The sequence below is a fragment of the Nyctereutes procyonoides genome, unplaced genomic scaffold, assembly GCF_905146905.1.
Source record: "Nyctereutes procyonoides isolate TBG_1078 unplaced genomic scaffold, NYPRO_anot_genome, whole genome shotgun sequence".
Lineage (NCBI taxonomy): Eukaryota > Metazoa > Chordata > Mammalia > Carnivora > Canidae > Nyctereutes > Nyctereutes procyonoides.
In genome coordinates, this window is record NW_026575135.1 from 56,988,203 (window position 1) to 57,011,407 (window position 23,205).

The 23,205-nt window shown below is 40.3% G+C and overlaps 1 protein-coding gene across 1 annotated transcript in view; it reads left to right on the forward strand.

The window, feature by feature from the left end:
- Positions 1-23,205, forward strand: part of FBN2 (fibrillin 2) — a 239,567-nt gene that overhangs the window by 160,860 nt on the left and 55,502 nt on the right. Inside the window, exons 21-33 of the mRNA XM_055302348.1 lie at positions 4,075-4,212; positions 4,819-4,869; positions 5,329-5,454; positions 8,758-8,985; positions 9,525-9,650; positions 13,982-14,110; positions 14,889-15,014; positions 17,254-17,379; positions 17,830-17,952; positions 18,113-18,238; positions 18,540-18,665; positions 20,014-20,136; positions 22,384-22,506. Coding sequence (XP_055158323.1) covers positions 4,075-4,212; positions 4,819-4,869; positions 5,329-5,454; positions 8,758-8,985; positions 9,525-9,650; positions 13,982-14,110; positions 14,889-15,014; positions 17,254-17,379; positions 17,830-17,952; positions 18,113-18,238; positions 18,540-18,665; positions 20,014-20,136; positions 22,384-22,506 — 1,671 coding nt within the window. The remainder of the gene's footprint in view (positions 1-4,074; positions 4,213-4,818; positions 4,870-5,328; positions 5,455-8,757; positions 8,986-9,524; positions 9,651-13,981; positions 14,111-14,888; positions 15,015-17,253; positions 17,380-17,829; positions 17,953-18,112; positions 18,239-18,539; positions 18,666-20,013; positions 20,137-22,383; positions 22,507-23,205) is intronic.

Consider the following 23,205-nt stretch of genomic DNA (forward strand, 5'->3'; position numbering starts at 1 on the left):
GTGAGGCAGAAATATTTTTTCTAGGCCACAATTTCCAACTGAGATGTAGTCATTTTATTGTGCAAAGGAAATGAACTCAGCATTAATTAGTGTCAATTAATTGTCAATATCAATTAATTAATGTCTCAGAAAATTAAACCTATATGCCACTTGGGCATCAAAGGGTATCTTAGTTCTTGCTTCATCCTAAAGAATTTTATTATTTTGGCCTCTTACCTTGTATTTATTAATAAAAAAGAAAAAAGACTTTTTACTCCCAAATCATTATGTTGGGCAACTAAACACCACCGTATTCTTCTCAGCAGTGTTACGAGTTTTTACTGGTTGTGATCAAATTTGAATATCCCAGCCTAGAGCTCCTCAGAAAGAAATTTACTTAATATTTTAAAATTTTAGACATCATTTTATCTTTTTTTATTGAAAACAATTCTAGCTTTAAAAGGAAATAGATCCTAAACCATACACAGGAAAAAAAAAAAACATAAGAAATTAACATAAAACATATGAATTCTACCTTAAAAGGGAAATAGATCATAAAAAATATACAAGAAAAACTGGAATTTTTTAATAAAGCTGACAGTGGCTCTAATTGGAGATCAGCCTGCAAACTGCTCTTTCCTAGGAGCCAAGTGTCTATATTTAGAACTGAATAAAAACTCCCCAGTGTGATTACTAATTTAAAATTAAGTTAGAGCATATAGGAACTAGTTAGATATTTAGACTGCTTAGAGATTTAGAATATATTGTACCAACTCCCTAAATATAATCTTAAACTTTTCTGTAAATTGCTCCATAAAGGCTGTTGTATTCTGGTTGAAAATGATTAAATAAGGGGTGCCTGGGTGGCTCAAGCAGTTAAGTGTCTGCCTTCTGCTTGGGTCATGATCCCAAGGCCCTGGGATCAAGTCCCACATCGGGCTCCCTGTTCCATGAGGAGCCTGCTTCTCCCTCTATCTCCACTTCTCTCTCTCTGTCTTTCATGAATAAATAAATAATCTTTACAAAATAAAAAGATATGAAAATCGGATCTGCTAAATTTGCAAGTTTAATTTATTGGACATTTAAAAATTATTTAAGTTTTGAAGTGCCTGGGTATCTCAGTGGGTTAAGTGTCTGCCTTCAGCTTAGGTCATGATCCCAGGGTCCTGGTATTGAGCCACGTCAGGTTCCCTACTCAGTGGGGTCTGCTGCTACCTCTCCCTCTGTGCGCTCGCTCTCTCTCTCTCTCTCTCTCTCTCTCTCAAGTAAATAAATAAAACCTTTATTTTAAAAAAAAGTTTTTTTTTAAAAAAGAAAATGATTAAATATAATAGAACAGTACATTTGATTAATCTTCCCTGCATGACATTGCTCAACATCTGAAGGCTTCGTGTAATGGAGACCAATTTTCTGTTATATTTGGCTTGGGTCTGCATGCTATCTTCAGGTTCCATGGACATAACAAGGACAGTATCCTCCATGGTGTCAGTACAGTGGTCCTTCCTTCTTTCTTATCTTCACTGTTAGCTCTTCATTCACCCCTTCTCAAGAAGTTTTGCATTTTTGGTTTTCTCTTCTCCTTTCTCTTTTTGGCCCCTTGTGCTCAGTTTCCTTTGTTATGTCTTCCATATCCTCCTGCCTTTTGGCTTGAAGTGTCTCCTTGGTCAGTCCTTGAACTTCTTGGCTTCCCTGTTTGTACTTTTGCTCAGATGGCCTCTACACTGACCCTCAAATGTATCTCTCATTTTTTTAACCTCCCCACTGATTCCATGCTTGTATTTCCAACTGTCTACACACTGTTTCCATTTGGATGCCTATTGTATACTTCAGATTTAGCATGGCCAAAACAACAGTCCCTATTTTTTGGCTTGAACCTGTGTTTCCTAGAATCATTTCTGTTTTGGCAAATGGAAATTCCATTTTTCCAATCAGCAGCCCCAAAAACCTTGGGCTCATCTTTAATGCCTTTCTTTCAAATACCACACTGAATCCATCAGCAATTCCTGTTGATTGTATTTGACATTTATCTATATTCCAATCATTTCTCACCACCACCACTCTGCAATCCAAGCCCCTAGTATTTCTCTTTTTGATTATTACTGTAGCCTCTATATTATCTTTATTTTCTTGCTATTTGCTATCCTACAGTCTTCACTCAAAGGTCCCTTCTCAGAACTTCTCTAACTACTGTAGACCATTTAAAAAACTTCTGCTTGGGTCATGTACACCCTCAATACTGCTCATCCTTCTTTATTTTTTTTTTCAGAATTCTTAACCAGCCCCTGACCACACAACTATATAAGTACACAATGTGTGCATGTGTGTGTCTGTACATACACAGAAAAACAACCAGAGCCAGAGAGATGAATATGTATCTATGTGTATGTGTATCAGTGTATTTTGTAACTTTTAAGCTTTAATACCATACCAGCCAAAAGAAGCATGAAGTTACAAAGTAGAGCCTCTGAAATCAGACTATGCAGCTTTGACTTGTGATGGGGACACTATATTAGCTGGGTGACCTTGGGTAAACTAGTTGACCTTCATGGGCCTATGGTTTTCTCATCTGCAAATTATACATACTTAGAGGCTGTTTTAACAAATAAGTAAATGAACATGTGAAAAGCCTATAAAAAGGCTATAATTTGATACCTGATAAAAATGACCTAGTGAAAAAGTCTTTTTCATTTGCACCCTGGTTTTCACCCAAACTGAATCTCAAAGTAGAAAAAAGCAAAGTGATCATCCAGTTCTTCTCCACGGTTTTGCTCCATCCATTTCTGCATCCAGTCAAGGGATGCAGTTGTTTTCTTCTCACCTCTGTCCCTGAGGCCTTGGGGAGGCGTGACTTCCTCTTACCTGCTTGTGTCCAATCAGGAATCAGAAACTACAGCTTCTTCCTTCCTGGCTCTGCCAGTTTCACTGTAATTCTCTTTCTGTGTTTCCTGTTATGCTTCTCTTTTATTGTTGAATCTAGCAGTGAAACTTTACTCATATTATTAAATGAACTTTGAGGTACATACTCTAAGAATAGACTTTTTCTTTATTGTTCTCCAAGGCTGTGTGCTGCAGGTTGCTCTTAAGCTTCCATCAAAATGTCGTACGCACCACCTGCATAGTGTTCACTTGAGAAGCTGGTCAAATGCGGGCTCCCAGGCTGCACACCTGCACACTGGTCACCTGCATTTTAACAAGAACCTTGGTCATGTTACACATTCTCTGAATTGAGAACCACAGTACTGCAAGGAGAATGATTTTGTGTATGATTAATTTTACCTAACTTGTATTGGCCCTGTCAACTTTGACTGAATTCCTTGTGGCCATTCCAAAACCAGCTATTCAGCAGTCGCAGGAGGATCCTCACTTAAATTTGGTGTGGAAATGAAAATGTAAGAGTAGTAGCGCTAGACGGTTGGATACAAATCCTTTTTATATTGTCTCTACTATTTCTTCACATAGTTTACCATAAGCATTTTCTTTTGGAACTAGAGATAAAGCTATACATACAGTATATATAGGCAAACCCCTGAAAGAAAATCCATCTCTGGTGTATCTTAAGTGGTGGCTTTATAGGTGATGTTTCTTTTCTTTATCTTGTCAATTTTTTGTAGATTATTCATCAAATAATTATCTTCATTTAGAGTAATACTACTTTCTTTGTAATAGGACATAAATTGTGTGTAGTATGTTTGGTGGGTTACAAGAAAAGGAAACTAAGGAATTTTACTTGGTAAAATCTTAAGTATCAACGCGTTTATCGTAAAAGTTAAAATCTTATCAGTGTTTTTCACACAAGTAATGATCTTATCATGGTAGCACACTGAGTTTGTAAGTACCAGCATAAAATCTTGGACAATAGTGCCACTCAAGAGTATCAGCAGATATAATTGTATTAATTGTCCTGTCGTGTGAGATGTACATGCTACAATTATTTGATTTACATGTATGTAATATACTGTATTTTAAATAAACGTACACATAAATATGCTAAAAATATACATTAAAAGATTTTTAAAATAATGCTTTTGTTGTATATAAGTGAATTATATTACTTTCAGAGATGAGAGCTCGCCATCTCTTCCTATTCCTTTTCAGATAGCCTGAAAGGGACGTGTTGGCTCAACATCCAGGACAACCGCTGTGAGGTGAACATTAATGGAGCCACTCTGAAATCTGAATGCTGCGCCACACTTGGAGCTGCCTGGGGGAGCCCCTGTGAACGTTGTGAACTAGGTGGGAGCCTGTCCCAAGAGCTCCTTCTGGGCTTCTCACTGAAAGCTGTTCCTTCAACTAGGCAGGCACCCGTTTGACTCTGCATTCCATAGTGAGGAAGATCATAAGATCATTACTTCCCTAAAATGTCTTCTCTGGTGAAATTGATTCACTTGTTGAAATATGTATTTTTTTTTTTAGCCTTTCACTGGAAGCAGACTTTTTAGAGCATTTTAAATAAGAAAGGGAATTAGCTGGAATTTAGCCCCTGGGTGACTGTTAGTATCCTCCAGAACTCTTGTTTGAACATGTCCAAGTAGAATGAGATGTCTCTTTCCTTTAAATCCTTTTACTTGTTTACTTGTAATTCAGCTGGCAATGTGAAAACAAAAACAAATTGTAGGAAGACTCTGAGAATCTCAGTATGAGTCAACACCAACAGGGGTTAGCATTGTGTGTCGTGTGCTACCTGAACTGTGTGGAGGACACCTGGAGTCCTTGGCTTCAAAACCCCAGCTTGTGGGTTTTTTTCAGTTCAGCTAAGATTCCACTCTACTGTCTCTTGAACTTAAAACAGTTACATTTTCTTTTATAATGAAGTAAATATGTGTCCTTTTGTTCTCACAGATACAGCTTGCCCAAGAGGGTTTGCCAGGATTAAAGGCGTCTCTTGCGAAGGTAAGTGTATACTTGGACGTTACTGTAAGTCTTTAGAGCAGTATGTAAAATGAACATCCACACTGGAGATATTTATCATTTTTAAAAGCCTTGAAACTATAGTAAAAATACTCAGTGTAATCTACAAATGTTTTAGGTTAATACTCTAGGAAAACAGCATAGAGTTCCCCATCTCTCCTTTTTTTATGCTGCTGATTTTTCATGGGGACATCATTAGGCACTGAGGCACAAAACAGCTGGGAAAGGCGCATGTCTGGGCCATTTTATGGAGAGGCAAGGCTGTGGTAATTTTCGCAGCTGGTGCCTAGGAAACCCAGGGGTTGCGTTGTGGAATATTTCTGTTCAACTCAAGTAATAATCCACATTGTATTACAGATTGAATATGCTCTATGGGAAGACTACACCTGCTTTTTCTATTTCTAACATCTTTATCCCTCTGCTTGCTTTATTTCCCTGCAGACGTTAACGAGTGTGAGGTATTTCCTGGCGTTTGTCCAAATGGACGCTGTGTCAATAGCAAAGGATCTTTTCATTGTGAGTGCCCTGAAGGCCTTACGTTGGATGGAACTGGCCGTGTGTGTTTGGGTAAGATTCATGTCTTTATGTATTTATGCATGAAACCAGCGATGAATTTTTCTTATTTCTTGGGCATTGACCACTTCAAAATCATTGGGTCTCTAGCTGGAAAACTGGCTTTAAATGGAATATTTGATTGGGAGAAATCGCTAGAGGATATTTTTAAAGTGAATGTTGTTTAAGTGACATGGTTTCTGTATAATACAGAAAGTTGGTACTGCTCAAAACCTATCTCAAAAGTTACTTTCTTTAATCAGATATTTTAAGCAGTTCAGTCTTTCTTTCACACTGGCCAGTGGATTAAGAGAACCATGTATACTTTGAACATAAAAGAAAAATTGGAGACTAGTGTTTAGGGTCAACATTTATCATCAGTTCATTAGCAGCTGCACTCTTAGTGCACTCTGAGTGGGGAAGGTCATAGGCAAGGTTATTGTTGTCTCTCTCTCTGAAAACACTGCCCAATCCTAGTCCTTCCTTTACCACCTTAGAGTTTAAGTTTTCCTAATGCTTTATTTTGTAAAGATCTAAAATGAGGAAGCTCTTTCAACATCATTGTATAGAAATGCCTTTTTGAGAGGTGCCTGGCTGGCTTACCTGGTAAAGCATGTGACTCTTGATCTCAGGGCCATGAGTTCAAGCCCATGTTGGGTGTAGAGATTACTTCAAATAAATAAATAGAAATAAAAGCAGAAATGCCTAGTTGACTTTATCATTATCCAGGTCATATTTAACTGAATCTGAATTCCATGACTGAAAAAGAAACTTTTCTTAATTCTCTATTGTATCTAAATAATGTTTTATTAACTTAAGGGCCTTTTTTCCAATATGCTATAGAACAGTAAGTTTTTAATTTGTAAAATAATTTTATATAGGTTTGTTTGAACTTTATGCTTGTAGACAAAATAAGAGCAATGACATTGTTAGATTCAAAGATCTTTAAGGTATTTAAATGTATAGGTGATTTTTAAAGTTAGTAATACAAAATATTTGCAGCACCATACAGGTTAGTTATTATAATTAACACAATTTAATTTTAAGCTAATTTTTAATAGTATATTTAAATTAGAATACAAAGTATGACTATAAAGTCACATGGAATTCATTAGAAATTATAATTCCTAACGTCCAATAATAAAAATTATTTTCAGATTTTTATTGTTAATTTATCTAAAAAAAAGCTTAGAAAAAATAAAGTCTCTTTTGAAGATGCCAAATAATAACGTAGGTATAGTCAGATAATTAATATCAAATTGCTTTCAGTAACCAAAGGATGCTATATGTGAAGATATATCATGATTGTAAATTATCACTCAATAAAATAAATACCCAATAATATCACTCAAAGTTGAACCTTTTATAATGTTCTAAGAGGATATATGGAGTCTTATCCAGGTACTTTGATTAAATCTTTTGGTCACTACTTGAATTATGCTACAAAAATGAATTGTGGCTGGGCATGTAAGAAGTTTCAAGGAGAGACTGACATTTGAGAAATATAAAATATCCTGAGAACCAAAGTAGAGATAAACTGCTTTGATAGAAACTGATCTAGATCAGAGGTCCAAATTCAAATAGTTCCAGGATCTGGCAGGTAACATAAATGAGTGAGCAAGGCGGTAAAAAGGAGTAGTGAGGACCGCAGCAAACTCTAGAGCACATATACTATCCAGAGGTTTCAAAATGCACATTTTAATTTCTGCACAAGTTGGTGAAACATCTAAGCCATATGTGGCCAGTGTACTGTGTTTTGATTCCTGAGGCAAAAATGATATGGATCTGTGTATCAAAGACGCAGGATTACTCTGGCAGGCTCTCATAACTTTCTTTACATATTAAGTTCAATTGGTTTTGGGGGTAGGAGTTTGTTTCATTTTTTTACTTAATCTTACTTCTTGAGCAAATTACTTGAGTGACCTCAGAAACAGTTTAACTCAGTCCATAGTTCTCGGAGTACCTAAATAAAACTTGTATAGCTTGCTAATAAGATCCTTACTTTCCTGGTGACGGTGTTAGATGGGGTTGGCTGTGGCTGAGAACAGCCACTGGGTGCCTTGAAGTCATGAGACTGTGGATTACTGTCATACCTCACAATGATGGAGAGCATGGCTTTGGGGTTGGCATTCCTGCCGATGCATAAGGTGGCATCATCTACTGTGAATACCTGTATTCAGTCTACCAAATCAAAATGAAAATTTACCACAATGATTTCTTTCTTTATTTTTTTAATTTTTTTATTTCTTTCTTTAATAACAGGACTTTTTATAATCTTAAATAATAATAATAATAAAATTAAATTTAAAAAATGAAAACAGGGCTTTTTAATTAACTATCCTTGGAAGCATATTTGGCTGTATGCCAGAGGAGGTTGCTCAAGTTAATGCTACCTTTGCTTGAGCTCTTGACAGAATCAGTAGTGACAGTAACTAAAATAGTAAACACATTTATTTGTTTATGTTTATATTTCCATTAGGGATGTTTTACTCTGTTAAACAGTTGTCAGGTTTAGGAAAAGATTTAATGTCTTGAAATGCTTTCATCAAATAAAACCTATTATTTGATTAAAGAAAACCGTTTGGATCTCTTTATCCACATAGCCAACTGTTTGATTGTAGTTGGACCAACAGCTCTGTGGATTAACGGATAAATTTGTTATTTACAGACCATGCTAATTTATCCTATCTCATGACTTGTCAGTCTTCTCAGGTCCTGGTATGTTTCAAGATGGAAGGGAAAGTGTGACATTTGAACAAATAATTTGGCTCCTTACTAGGGCAGATTTACATAACACAGGACAAAGACCATGATGCAAAAAGTAAATTTGACAGAAAAAAAAAACTTTAAATGCAAAAACATTATTTTTCCCTTGTAAAGCTGTTTTAATAGTTGTCCCAAGTTGGCAAGTAGATTACAGTTGATCATTTATTTCTCATTGGGACATGACAGATCTGTTCACAAGCTATTTTAAGCAATTCAGTGAATGAGAAGAATCTGTCACTAAATTATCTCATTCTTTCTAAAGTGAGCAATACAAAAAAGGGATCATGGGTGATGATGTGAAAGAGTTTGGTCACAAAGGAACCTTTTCTTCCTGAAGGTGTCTTGTGAGAATTAATACCGAAGAGAACCCACTTTTGCTCTCTTTAAGTGACTGTCATTACAGAGTCTATTCCAGGAGGTCAGGGACTCTGCGTCTTACCTGTTACCATTCTGAGCTGGGCATCATGCCAGGTGCCTAGCAGAAACTCAGGATATGAGTGGTCAATGAATGTGACACCTTCATCTCACAGTGTGATTTCACTTGCCATGTAGACATCCGCATGGAGCAGTGTTACTTGAAGTGGGATGAAGATGAATGTGTCCATCCTGTTCCTGGAAAGTTTCGCATGGATGCCTGCTGCTGTGCAGTTGGGGCAGCTTGGGGCACAGAGTGTGAGGAATGCCCCAAACCCGGCACCAAGGAGTATGAGACACTGTGCCCCCGGGGGCCTGGCTTTGCTAACAGAGGGGACGTTCTCACAGGGCGGCCATTTTACAAAGGTAACTGTCAGGGTCACCTTGACCTGTGCACTGAAGCTCACCTCCCACAGTCTCTCAGAGTTGGTTTTGCTTTAAGCCTATAATTTGCCACTTTGTTTTCTTTGTTAAATGTGATTTGTGGCCAGCCTTACGGCCCAGGAATATAAATCACCTATATATAGGCTGTTATTGAAGTAAAGAATTGTAAAACTTGCCACTAATCCCACTTTTCATCCATCATTCCACACTGTCTCTCTGCTTTCCTTCGCACAGCCTGACCAGATGCAGCCCTGACATAGCGAAAAAGCTCCCTATCCGCCCCCTAAACCTTATCTGACAAATGGTCAGAGAGAAAGAGATCAGAACTCTTCATTAAAAGTGCAGAATCTTTTTGCTTCTACAACTTTCTCTGTGGCACCCATGTGATCGCTGACAATGTTGAGAGCCCCTGTTTGGACCTGAGAACATGATTTTCCATGGTGATAGATTTTCAGTTTTAACTAAGGAACCTACTCTTTTATATCAAGTGGCTCTACATTCCTGCTTTGTTCTGTTCTCAGATATCAATGAATGCAAAGCCTTTCCTGGGATGTGCACCTATGGAAAGTGCAGAAATACCATTGGGAGCTTCAAGTGCCGTTGCAACAGTGGCTTTGCTCTGGACATGGAGGAAAGAAACTGCACAGGTAAGCCAGCTCTTTTGTCGTATTTGGCAAACCCTGGCTCTCCTTCTTCTGCTCTGGTGGAAAGTGCTGCCTTTCAAAAAAGCTCCTATTTTGCTTTTTGTTTTTTTCCCCTGCTCTTAAATCACTTCTCTTACTAACCAGTTATTGTGGGAGCTGCACAACAGCATGAAGATGCTGTTTTACCTGAGGAATAACATAAAAATATCCAGGATAATGAATACTGAATACTATAGCAGTCATTTATTGTATAAATGATATATAGTATCTGTCAAGGATTTTAAAGTTTGTAACAGACTTTACTCACCTGTGAAGAGCTCCAGTTGCCATCTATATCCCTGTCCATACCTGTTCCCTTTAGTTTAAAAAGATAAAGTCCCAATTTTCCTATGATATTAAATAAATTAGTCCAGACACTTGAAATCTATCTTCAAGATCTTATTTTCACAACTCTATTCATGTTCTCCTTGGACTGCTTCCTTCTCTCTTGCCCTCACCCCTGCAGCTGTGTTCTGATCCCCGTGAAGCATGCTTCTGACTCCCTCCTCACTTCCTGCTGTATGAGGTACTGGGGTCCTGTGTTGCCTCCCCATCCCCAGAGCATTTCCAAATTGTAGTGTCCACCTCTTCTGCTGCCCTAGCTCCTCACTCCCACGTGGCTTCCCTGCTTGGCTCTCCAGCGTTCAGTCTGGGAGCACCTACCTGCACCTCACACCATTGCCTTCAGCCAGACTCTAGGCTGCTCTGCGACATTGTTCACCTCTTCACCCTTGACTGACTCTCCGCTCCACCTCTAAACCTCCTCTGGCCCACACGTCCTTTCAGACCTCTGCTCCTGCCTCTCTTCTTTCTTGACCTCCACTTTCATGGCCAGAACTCTTCCTGCACACCCCTCTCTCTGGCAGTGAGATTTCTACTCTTCCACAGTTTTCCAGTCTTCCACATGCCCTCCCTGTGGCTGCTCCTTCTCCAGCCCTTGTGAGCACACTCCCTCCTCTCTCTGCAGCACCTCCCTCTCTTTCCTCTTACTTTTCCTTGACCTAATAACACGTTCAAACCATTTCCTCCACCATTTCCTCCCTTGCGCTGCCACCCCATTTCCCTGCTTTTCTCTCTCCTCTCTCTCCTGAAGAGCCATTTGCTTCGTAAGCCCATGTAATTTTGACTTCTGCCCTCCCTCATTCAGGCACATATACACTCTCTCAAAGAACACCTTTGTTGAGTTAAAAAAAGAAAAAATCCCTTTATCCTGGTGCATATTCTCCATGGCCTCTCCTGGCCACTTCCCCTCCTCCACTTTCTTCTCCCTTGATCTCCATGGTACATCCCTGTCTTCCATCATCCATCTATGCCTACGATGTTTCCTCTCTCACCTTCATAGCTTCTTCCTGCCCATAGCATTTTCCAGAGTCCTCTGCCTCTCCCAGCTGCCGGTGCCCCCATCCCATCAGACGGGCTCTGCTGAGCAGACTCCTGGGTGTGAGCCCGTCCTCTCCTCTGCCGAGTGCTGCTGCCACACTTGCACTGTTGGCAGCTCCCCTTGGCTTTAGCCTCCCTCTGTCCCAACCCTGCCCCTTCTCTGCCTAGGGTCTTCCTTGTACGTAGCCATAGCATCCTTTCACTCAGCATAGAGGCCTCAGACTTCATTTTGACCTCTCCCTCTCTTGGACAAGGATAAAGTTATGTGTGGTCTCCATCACAGGGGCTGTTTCAAGTACTGTCCTCTTTCTTCAAAACTATCGCAGGTGCCAGCTCAGCTCCCCAGGAAACGGACTCTGAGCAGAGATTAGTGCATAGACAAGTTCCTGGGGATTGCTCTTGGGATCAACACCTAGGGGAGGGAAGGAAGCAGAAGCAGGTGGAGGGGGCAGCTGGGTGACCATAAGCCCCAGTATGTTCCTCAGCCCACCCCACTGGGAGCTCTGGATCTAGGATGTCCCATCACAACTATGTAGGGCTAGGGCAAAGCAGGTAGGTTTTTATGGACCGGCATGGCCCATCTTTGGATGAATCTACCCAGAGAACAGGTGTGACTGTGAGGAAAGGTCCTCTTAGCTGAGGCATTTCTTGAAGATACTTTATCTCTCAGGGCTTTGTGCCCCCAATGCCCCCAGCAGCAGCGTGGGAGAGACGAATTAGTCCTTCCTTCCTCAAGGGGAACTGGGCAACACATGGTGGTACTCATTGCATGTCAGATTCTTCCACCGTCTTCGATCCCATGGACTGTCCCATCTGATCTGTCACGTTCACCAACCACCATGTGTTACTTCCCACAGAGCACATTCCAGTGACTCACATAATCTTAAACCTGGATAAAGACAGGGTTATTCCAGTTCTGACTCCACTTCCTCTTTCTGGTGTGAAATTAGCCAAGTTACTTAACAACTCTGAAACTCACTGCCTTTAACTGCATAAGAGAGATATTTGTTGGTCACACTGCGGTGTTACAGTATATAACGTGAGAGGACAGTGGGATGCTGTTGGCTGCCGTTCTTCACAGCATTTAAAGCCCACCTTCTTTGGGCACCCTCCATAACCACACCCATCCTACCTGTCCTTGTGCTAACGGTCAACCTCTGCCATCCAGCCACTCTACAATGTACTATTTTCTGAAATGCATTTTTTTCTTCACCTAGACACTTAATGTCTTGTCCTTCTACTCATTCCACTTCTTTAAAGTTAGAATTTCTTTTTAAAAAATATTTATTTTGTGTATTTTAGAGTGAAGGAGCCTGAGGGAGGGCAGAGGGAGAGGGAGAGAAAAACTCCAGCAGATGCCTCACTGAGCTTGGAGCCCAATGTGGGGCTTGATCTCAAGACCCTGAAATCATGACCGAGCTGAAACCCAGAGTTGGTCGCTCAATTGACCTTGCCACCCAGGGGTTCCTAAAGCTAGAATTTCTATACAAGCTTCAAGGACCAGATCAAACCTACCTCCTCCAAAATACCAATTTTTGCAGAAAACAGCTTCTGTGAATATAGCACTCTGTTCTCAGTGCTTGACAAATATTGATTCACTAAATCCTAGTAGGTGGGTCATACTATACGTCCCATTTTGCATAAGTGAAAACTGAGGCACCCAGAAATAAAATGATTTTCCCAAGCCTCTTCACCCTGTAGATGATAGAACTGGGATCAGTACATAGGTATCTGCTTCCAGAGTCCACACTCCACATTGTGCAGCTCCCCTGCATCATATCAGCCAAAAAGTGTCCCTGCTCTGCCAGTGAGTTTATTCTAGTTCTTTATATGGTTCTTCCACTTCCTAGATACTGATAGATAACAAGTAATAGAATCAGTATGCATATTGTTAGCTGCCTAATTGAATCTGTGAATGTTGTTAAGAATGTTGTTTAAAAGGATATTTTCAGTATTGCCTGTAATTAAAGAAATAAAGACCAAATGCTGGGAGAAAGGATTTGACATTCTGAGACTGAGACCCCTGAGAGAGCACGTATAACATTGCCCTCTGATAAATCTTGTGATAAAAGAACTTCAGAATTAAAATCCATCACAATAAAGAGATGCCAACAAAAGCTTTTTTTCCTACTGTGACAAAATTTTTTTAAATACGTCATGTTTTCTTAATTACATTTTATAGACAGGACTTCTCCATTAAAAAAAGATCTCAGTTACAGGCATGGGATGTTTCTCAGAATATCTTGTTTTTGAGGGTATCACTGCTGCTGCTCTTGCAGATTCTTATTTTCTATAGCCTATAAAGAGCAACAAATATATCATTTTTATTTTTATTTTGTGAAGTAAATCAGTAGCCTCTCCACATCTGAATGTCACAGAACCACATCCAGTGGAGCATATTTCATGGCCCGGCCATGTACACTCTCTGGCTGGAGGCTGGTGGGCCATGTCGGCCTCTGAGGCTGTCTGGGTGCTCCGTGGTTGCTAGCCACTCCTGCTCGGAGGCATATCCCAGCACGGTGGGCATGAGCCAGTGGGCAGAACCACCGTGCTCTCTCTTCACACACAGGATTTCATTCCAAGTGTCTACTGCTTGCTCATCTGCCACCTGCCTTGTCTGGCTCATCCTGCAGTTGTTCGGTTCATCTCTCCGTTACCACTTCTAAGCCACAAAGAGGAATCCACAATTCCAGAATTCTTAAAGGCAGAAGCACCACCTGCCCGTTGGCTGTGACAGTTTTGGCAGTTGGGGAAAGGAATGTACCTCAGGCCCCATTCTGCCTCTAGCTGTTCTCCTGCGAACATAGCTTCATACCGCTGGCACCTTCCCTGGGAAGGCCGGACCTGTCTCACTGCTCTGTAATACCAGCTCATCTCATTCTGTTTTTTCATTTCTTTTAAACCCTGTGAATTAGACATTGATGAATGCAGGATTTCTCCTGATCTCTGTGGAAGTGGAATCTGTGTTAACACGCCAGGCAGCTTTGAGTGTGAGTGCTTTGAAGGCTACGAAAGTGGGTTCATGATGATGAAGAACTGCATGGGTAAGTGTGCCTCAGCTCTTCCTGTCCAGTCTTGAAACCAGATAGCTTGACCTTAGCTTGTCTCAGAGCTGTTAACAGCATGCTTGGCAAGGCACTGTGGTGAGCGAGAGAAAGATTTAATTGTCAGACAGGAAATCTGCTTTTAGATAACTCCTGGAGAGCCCCAGCTTCTTGGTGCCTTAGTGGCAGTGAGATATTGACACTAGGTTCTGTTTGTTCATGGAATCTAAAACCAACACAGGCTGACTACCCGCAGGGGATTCATTTAACATGTTTGACCTTGTGTGGTGACCCCAAATTTATTCGGTCGTGCAAATCCCATGCTATTTTCTTTACTTGTGTGTTGCCACACACTCTCTTGGTACTGCCTACCTTTTGCTCCATATTTAGTAACTCCTTAGACGTACCACATGGGACCCCAAAGGTGACTGGTCTGTGATTTTTCTTTTACTTTGATTAGTGATATGGATAGCAATATATGGCATCTGGAATTTAGGGTTATGTGAAACAAACCTATTATTTATTTTTATCTCTTGTGAGCTTGCTTGTTTTGTACCAGTAAATTCCTTGGCAAATAACTCACTGTCTTTAAGAAAGGAACCTACCATTTATTTATTGGTAGTAGAAGAAATGAGGAGAGTATTATCCCATCTCCTCTTAAACCTGTGTCTTACTTTTGAGTCCCACTTACCTCAGGTAATAATTTTTCCCCCATGCTGCATATGTGAAGACTTTTCCCTCAAAGTTCTTTAATGGATCTCACGTTTTTACCTTTCAGACATTGACGAATGTGAACGTAACCCTCTCCTTTGTAGGGGTGGTACCTGTGTGAACACTGAGGGCAGCTTTCAGTGTGACTGTCCATTGGGACACGAGCTGTCACCATCACGTGAGGACTGTGTGGGTGAGTTTGTCTCTTCAGTGCATAAACCCACCCGGTTCACCTGGTAAAGATCCGGAGTCAGTTCTAACAAACTTGTTTTAGGCACATTAAATCTAGCTGGTTAAAAATTGGAAATTCAGAGCCCCTGTATTGGATTTGGGCTGCATCATTAGAGAATGCCTCGGTGACACACTCAGAGGAACCAGCACTGTCCTGGTTAGCCACTGTTTCATGACAAGCACACCTGAAAGGACCTTGTGTGGAGGATTCTGTGTCAGGCCATGTAGTTCCCTCCTCCACAGAGGATGGGATAGGAAAGCTGCTGCTGTTGGAAGGGCTGCTCCCTGATGACTCACCTGTGCATTCACCTGTGCATCTACCTGACACCACTTCTCAGATCTCTTCCACCCCTATGTCTGTCATCATGGGGTCTGCTCCTGTGCACGTGAACATGTGAGCTCCCCCTTCACTCTCCTGTCACAAAAAGGTCCTCATCTCTTCACCGGCCGAGCTAAGGGACAGGGGTGACAGGGATGACGTGAGAACATCAACGGCTGGTCTTGGAGCATTCCAGCCTGCTGTTTTTGATAAGTGTATGGAGGCCTCTGGGCCTACCGTGCTCTAGTATACTGGCCTTAAAACTCCGATATATCCAGGAAACATTTTCTTCACAGAAAATCTTTCTTGCAAGTGTCAGCAGATAAAATGGTTTAAAACAGAGCAGATGGCACACCCCCATTTCAAAACATAATTTGAGCATACCTATCCACTACACACATATTTATTTGTAAACCCTATTTATATCACTTTGCTAATATATTAGGTGAATCTTAAATCATACCCTAAATAGACATTTTTAAAAGGTGAACTGAAAAAGTTTTAAATATTTTTATTTCATGTTAATAGTGGTACTAAAACTTTTTCATAGAGATGATTACAGAATATATGTTCATCTCTGTGATGCAGTGCATCAGAGACCTGTTTCTAACCTCAGTTTATTTTGTTTTCATGGATCCTAGAGCTGAAAAAAGTACCCCTTGAAGGTATATAAGATACATATTTTTGCACATGTAATAAAATATGCATTTAATGATAATAGATATAAATCCACATGTCACATAGTCTTCTTGGTAATTTTGAGAATTTGGGATGAAGAAGACCTTTTACCTGGTTATGTTGTCATTGTTTTTACTTTATATTGTGTCTCACAAGTAGCTTGTATGAAGAAAGCTTCCACTCTACCATTCTCTTGCTGTTCTCTTATAATTGCATTAATAGCACTATTTGATTCCACAGACCTTTGCAGAAGTTTTCTATAAGGAACCTGCCTATCTTATAGGGGTTATTTGATTTTAAAGTAGGTGATGGCAGGTCTACCTATTGAGGCACTCTAAACACAATAAAATGAAAACATACAAGTGAGGGCCCTGGTCTCAGGCCCTGTGGCTTATGGAACTAGTCATCTTCCCTCAGGATACTGCACATTATTCAGGCAACTCGTGACTGTCTAATAAAGACCAGGTGAGCATGCCAGTGTAAATCCATGTATTAAATATTAGTAAGTTTTATTTCTGGCATGTGCTATATACATGGTCTAAAGTTCACTACTCACATGTGGCTACTTAAATTTAATTAAAATTTGGTAACATTAAAAATTAAATTCCTGGGGCGCCTGGCTGGCTCAGTCAGTAGACATGTGACCCTTAATCTTGAGGTTGTGAGTTTGAGCACTACATTGGGATAAGAGATTACTTTAAAAAATTAAAATTTAAGGGGATCCCTGGGTGGCGCAGCGGTTTGGCGCCTGCCTTTGGCCCAGGGCGCGATCCTGGAGACCTGGAATCGAGTCCCACATCAGGCTCCCGGTGCATGGAGCCTGCTTCTCCCTCTGCCTGTGTCTCTGCACCTCTCTCTCTCTCTCTCTCGCTATCATAAATAAATAAAAATTTAAAAAAATATTTAAAAAGAAGTTCAAGTCCTTAATCATTCTTTTCATGCTTCAAATGCTCAATAGCAGCTATGTATTGGATAGCAGAGAGACCGACCCATCAGTGTAGAGTTCTACTGAACAATACCATTTTAGGTAGAAATAATAGAAATATAGATTCCAGTATTTTCTTTGAACACCCCAGGAGATCATCGTACTTCCTTGTGAAGTACACAAACCCCTTTGGAGACCAGTGCTCATGCGCAACATTTCTTGATAACATTAAGTGATGTGGTTACTGCAAAAACATTTATGCTGTACATCTCTTTATAGATATAAATGAATGCTCTCTGAGTGACAATCTCTGTAGAAATGGAAAATGTGTGAACATGATTGGAACCTATCAATGCTCCTGTAACCCTGGATACCAGGCCACACCAGACCGGCAGGGATGTACAGGTGAGCATTGGCCAAATGGGTCTGGAACTTGTATTTCTCAACTCGGTCTAGGATAACTCCTGGAATCAAATGTATTATAATGAAGCCAATGGAAGTCCTTTGTCCTAAACATGAATCTAAGAATGGGAACAGATCTGTAAGATGCCATGGCTTTGTGGTTTGCAAAGGAATCTGCTTTTATCACGGAAAATACCCTAACTCCATAGCTACTACATTTCTGAGTTCTTCACTCTTAGGCCCTGGGGCTAAATGTCCAATAGAATGCTATCAAAATGGAAGTAGAAAGAACTAAGAAATACCAATGAGATAAAGATAAACAGTAGTAGGGAGAGAAATCCAAAGCCATGTAAACATTATTTGAAGAGAAAAAAAAAACTGTTTTTTGTTTTGTTTGTTTTGTTGAAGGAAATAGACCTGACAAGTAATGTAGTTGCCATGTTGTTTTCACAGATATTGATGAGTGTATGATCATGAATGGAGGTTGTGACACCCGGTGCACCAATTCCGAAGGCAGCTATGAATGCAGCTGTAGCGAAGGGTATGCGCTGATGCCAGATGGGAGGTCATGCGCAGGTACAGAAAGGACATTGTGTAGACTTTGTATAGCTAACTGATGATATCTCACAAATCTCGCTCCAGATATTTTGAGTCGATCTGGATGGGGAAAAATAAAATATCTGGGCTTACTAAAAGCCATTCTTGTTTTGATTTAATGGTAATTTTCTGTCATCAGATATTGATGAATGTGAAAATAATCCTGATATCTGTGATGGTGGCCAATGTACCAACATTCCTGGGGAGTATCGCTGTCTGTGTTACGATGGCTTCATGGCTTCAATGGATATGAAAACCTGCATTGGTGGGTACCATAAAAGTGGGATGAATCCTATGCTATATCTATGCACACACATTTACACATGAGGGAAAGAGGCTTTTTCAGTTACTTTAAAAATTCAAACTGATGTATTACACGATGGGAAAGCTGAAATGGAAGAATTCATTTGAAAAAAATTTTAGAAAATAATACTATGACTTGCAAATAGATTATACTTTAACTTTTATCTGTGTATCTCAGTATTAGACTATTCAGTTCAAAAGAGACCTTTCAGATTCCTAGTATGAACAAGTATTAACCAAACTATTGAAAATAAACTTTCTAGATGTCAATGAGTGTGACTTAAATTCAAACATCTGTATGTTTGGAGAATGTGAGAACACCAAGGGATCCTTCATTTGCCACTGTCAGCTGGGTTATTCCGTGAAGAAGGGGACCACGGGATGCACAGGTAGGTTCCAAACTTAGGACTCTCTGTGCTTTTTGGCTTCTCCTATTTCAGAGTCCAACCTTCAAGATAATTTGTTCCTTTGCCGTGACCCACACCAGGTCATGGCTGTGTGATGAGCAACCACCCCAGAGCACTCATGATGCTTTTGCCCTCTTTCTGCCACAGGGAGCTGGCTGCAGTGTGGCCAGTAGGGGCAGGGAGTACAGTATGGTCCTCTGTAGCTGCTGTGTGGCTGCTGCTGCTTGCAGAGTTCACTGTTTTAGGAAACCCTCTGCCCACATAGGAGACGTGAGAAGGGAGCACCACAGACCACCAGCAATCCCATTTGTTGCCACTTTGTCTCTTATTTCCTTTCTCTGTTAAATAAGTTTTGAGCTTTTGCACAAAATGAATGAAGATGAAGTCCCAAGGTGAATGCTTTGGTCTAGGCCTTCCTCAGTGTTCACTTTAAGGTCCTCCTATAGCATTTTGCTCAAGACAAGTGGTAGGTGGCTTGAAGCACATTCTGGCCCTTAACCTGACACCTCTGGGAACAGGCCAAGTGAGGAAGAAGGGGTCCTCTGCACGTTCACCACTAGGAAGGTTGATGCAAAGCTGGTCGCTCTGTATATGAGTGTGCATATGTGTGAGCACATAGAATTTCAGCATCTGACAGGTAATCATTGAGATAAATAGAAAAGATTATTCTTTCTATTCTAGAAAGCGCTGAAGAACCAAAGCTATATCATTTATGCACACATATATGTGTGCATATATACATACACATATATACATACTAGTAAAAGCTTCTGCTCATTTTTCAGATAAAATTTCCAGTATTTTTGCATATTCCCAAATAAATAAAAGATGAATACACACTAAAATAATAGTTTTCTGTGCTAAAAATGACAAGAATACACTCTTACTTATTTTAAAATCCAGGTTTGTTTGAATTTTTGTGAAACATATGTAATAAAAATTAATAGGAAAGAGTAGAAGAGTCTCTCTTTGGAAATAGGATTTCTCTTGACATCTTTCATCATGCCTTCTGCATGGAGTTTTGTCTGGGCCCAGGCAGGGAGGTAGGGAGAGACAGACACAAATATCTACCTGGGGGAAGTAGCTCTCTCCTACCAGCAAGTGATGGGCAGTTTCCTGTGGTATTGAAAGGCTTCTTTGACTTGGATCGGGAACTTCCAAATCTTGTCGATGCCTACTAAAGTTCAAAATAAAAATGTCAGTGTTTTTTCCGTACCATTTTAGATACTTCCATATTTATTTTTAAATTTTACCTGTGTGGAATTATACATGGAAGTAGAACTAATTAGCTTTGCATTTAATTTTCATCATGTTATCTGTGCCTTCTCAGATGTGGATGAGTGTGAAATTGGTGCCCACAACTGTGACATGCATGCCTCCTGTCTCAACGTCCCAGGAAGCTTCAAGTGTAGCTGCAGAGAAGGTTGGGTTGGAAATGGCATCAAATGCATTGGTGAGTTTGCAAATGTGACATCCTTTGTTAAGACACAGAATTCCTAGAGGCTCTTCTTTGAACAGTTTTTAACCCATGTACTTTAATAGAAATATGCTCTTGCCTTTCATTTACTCTCTTGAAAATCAAAGATGGTCTTTCGTTGCAAGGTAATTCCTGCCTAAGAGTTTCCTTTAACCTTGGTATAAATTATCGCATCGCAGCAGTATGCCTTGGCATCTGCTTTTTAATGTGTTGTTATTCAGTAAAAATTATTTGATGTGTAGCCAGAAATCCAAACAGATGTATGATGAAAAATGACTAATGTATTTTTCCAGTCTTTTCATACAGCAGTCAGTGAGACTTAAAACCCAGTTAGAGACATGAAGGAAATGGAAAGGTTTTTATCAGATAACCTGAGTCTGTACCTGGTCAATACCAGCTTCTCAATAGAAAATAGAATTCTTTTTTCCAGAGAAAGCAAAAGGTTTTGCTGGATACCAGGAGATCTGATTGGGACAGAGGAGGCTGCAAGGGCAGCTGGCATTCTCCAGGCCTCAAGAGTTGCTGAGCTGGGGTCTCCTGAGTCTTTTCTGGCTCTGAGGCAGGGGACTGGCTGTCCTCCTCACTGTCACACATAGTGCTGCTTCCTATGCTCAGTGTTGTACATGCTTTACCAACAAAGCATTGTTTCAACTGCTTAAAATTATCCAGGTCTACTTAAAATAGAAAATAAAACAAGCTAAACTGACCTCCCCATGATTACTCATTAAAACCTCATAGGCCGGCAGTAAGCATTGAAGGGGATAGACTTAAGATCTGTTAACAGTAGCATCGTTAATTCAAATATACTCTCCTAGCTGTTCAGTGGTTTTATGCTTGCCAAGTGTGTAGGAGCTGACTGAATTTAAATGACCATACTTTCCAGATAACTTTGCTAAGTAACGTTCTCCGGTGGCATCGTTCAGTTCTCTAGCTGCCCACTTCTCATCCAGTGGTCAGTCACTCTTATCATTAATCTCACAAGGTTTTTTTCAGCCATATCCCCATTCCTGTTTTCTAGCCCTATAGGCTACTGGTTTTTTCTTTTCTAGCCTTCCTTTTTTGGGCTTGTCCATCCATCACTCTGGCCAACTATTCTAAAATACAAAAGATGTGACTCTGTCCAGGTACTTCTACTCTAAAACATAAGCCAAATTCACTCTATTCTTTCCACCTCCATCCCCCTGCTTTAATCTCAGCCATCCTCCCTCCCTCTTTCTCTTTCTCTCTGTCTTATATCTGTCCCTCTCTGATGGATGCTGAAAGAACCTCCTCATATGTCTGCCCGTTTCCTTGCTGGTTCTGTAATCCATACTTCCCACAGCAGACAGATCTTTTAAACCATGAATCTGAGCTCTTCACAATTGTCATTTTAATCACTGAATTTAGGATAAAATGTAGCTTCCTTCCTGTGGTTTATAAGCATTTTCCCAATACCTTCTATCACCCCCAGCTCCTATATTGTTCTGTCACTCTGGCTCAGTCCAGGTCTTTTATCACATCAAGCTGTCTTCTTCCTCATCAGCATCTCTAAATGTGCTGTTCCCTCTGGAAATAATACCATTCCCTGCTTCTATGCCTCAGGCAAACTCTGACTCATTGTTCCGGTGTGAAGTTTGCTGGCAACTGCTTCCCCAGTGAGATCTTCCTTTTTCCTATGGCCCAAATTAGACACCCTTTTCAATCCCTTTCTGCACCTTGTAACTTTCCTTCACGGGACACACAGCCTATTTGATGGAGTTGATAGTTCTGTGGTTAGCACATGTCATTTCTACTAGACTAGACTCTCTGAGATTGAGAATCAGATCATGGTTTCCTTATCTGCTAAAGGAACTTGAAAACTGCTAATTCTCCTCCTCTGAAGCTCAGTCACCAAGTTTAGAAATTGACCCTTTTTTAGCGATAAAGGAACTAGTGATCACACATCTGTGCCTAGTAAAATTGGGAAGGAAACCTAGCACTGGTTTACCTTTTAACCATTAAAATTCTAGCTTATTAGGTCCCTCACAAATAGTTTTATTAATCATTTTAGCCCCTGTTTATAGAATGAATACTTTGGATTATGGGTCTGAGATCTTAGAGAATTAGAACTCTGACCTTACAAGTAAACTACAATAAATCCCATTTGTGCATTTTACATTTCAGGTAAGAAAAATGAAAAAAAAAATCTGTGTTTAAATGTTCCATTTTCACTTCTGAACTTGCGTGCTCTCTTCTCACATGCAGATCTAGATGAATGTTCCAACGGAACCCACCAGTGTAGCATCAACGCTCAGTGTGTAAATACCCCGGGCTCCTACCGATGTGCCTGCTCTGAAGGGTTCACTGGAGATGGCTTTACCTGCTCAGGTGGGTGAGAGTCCTGAGGTGTACTCTGGCATGATTTTCATGGAACACTCCAGCTTGCCCTATTTGAAGAAAACTGTAAAGAGGGTGAGGATTCCCAGTCTGATTTTTATCACTGTATGAATGACATGAGGGAAAACTGTTCACTTTCTTAAGATACATGTCCCCCCTAGTCCCTGCTAGTTCTTGCACTCATCAGAATGTCAGGTTGTCATATAGTACTGAAAGGATGAAATGGAGTAACATGAGTCAGGGGTTCAGGAAAACACATCATAAGAGCTCAGTGAATGTTAGCTGATGCCTAGCTGCTCTTCGTTTTGCATTCCTTGGGAATAAGACATCTCCTTGTTAAGCTCCTATGAATGACTGTATCATCTTGCCCGACATAAAGTATCGTACTGTTAAGTATGTGGAGATCAGTGTCTCTTAAATTTCAGCACACCCTTTAAAACCCAAACTAAAAGATAGACTCTAATTTTTTCCTGTTTCTAATTATTGACATAAAAAAACAATGTCCTCATTGTCAGATGCTTCCTTAAAGAAAACATCTTATTTAAACTTCATTATTTTTGAACCTTGGCTTAATGCATCTTTCTAAGCATTTCTCTCCCAACAGGGTATGAAGGAGAGGGCATGGCTTTGGTGTGGGCACAGCTGCACTGGGATGCTGGCCCAGCTACAGATGGGCTCGCCGCAACACCC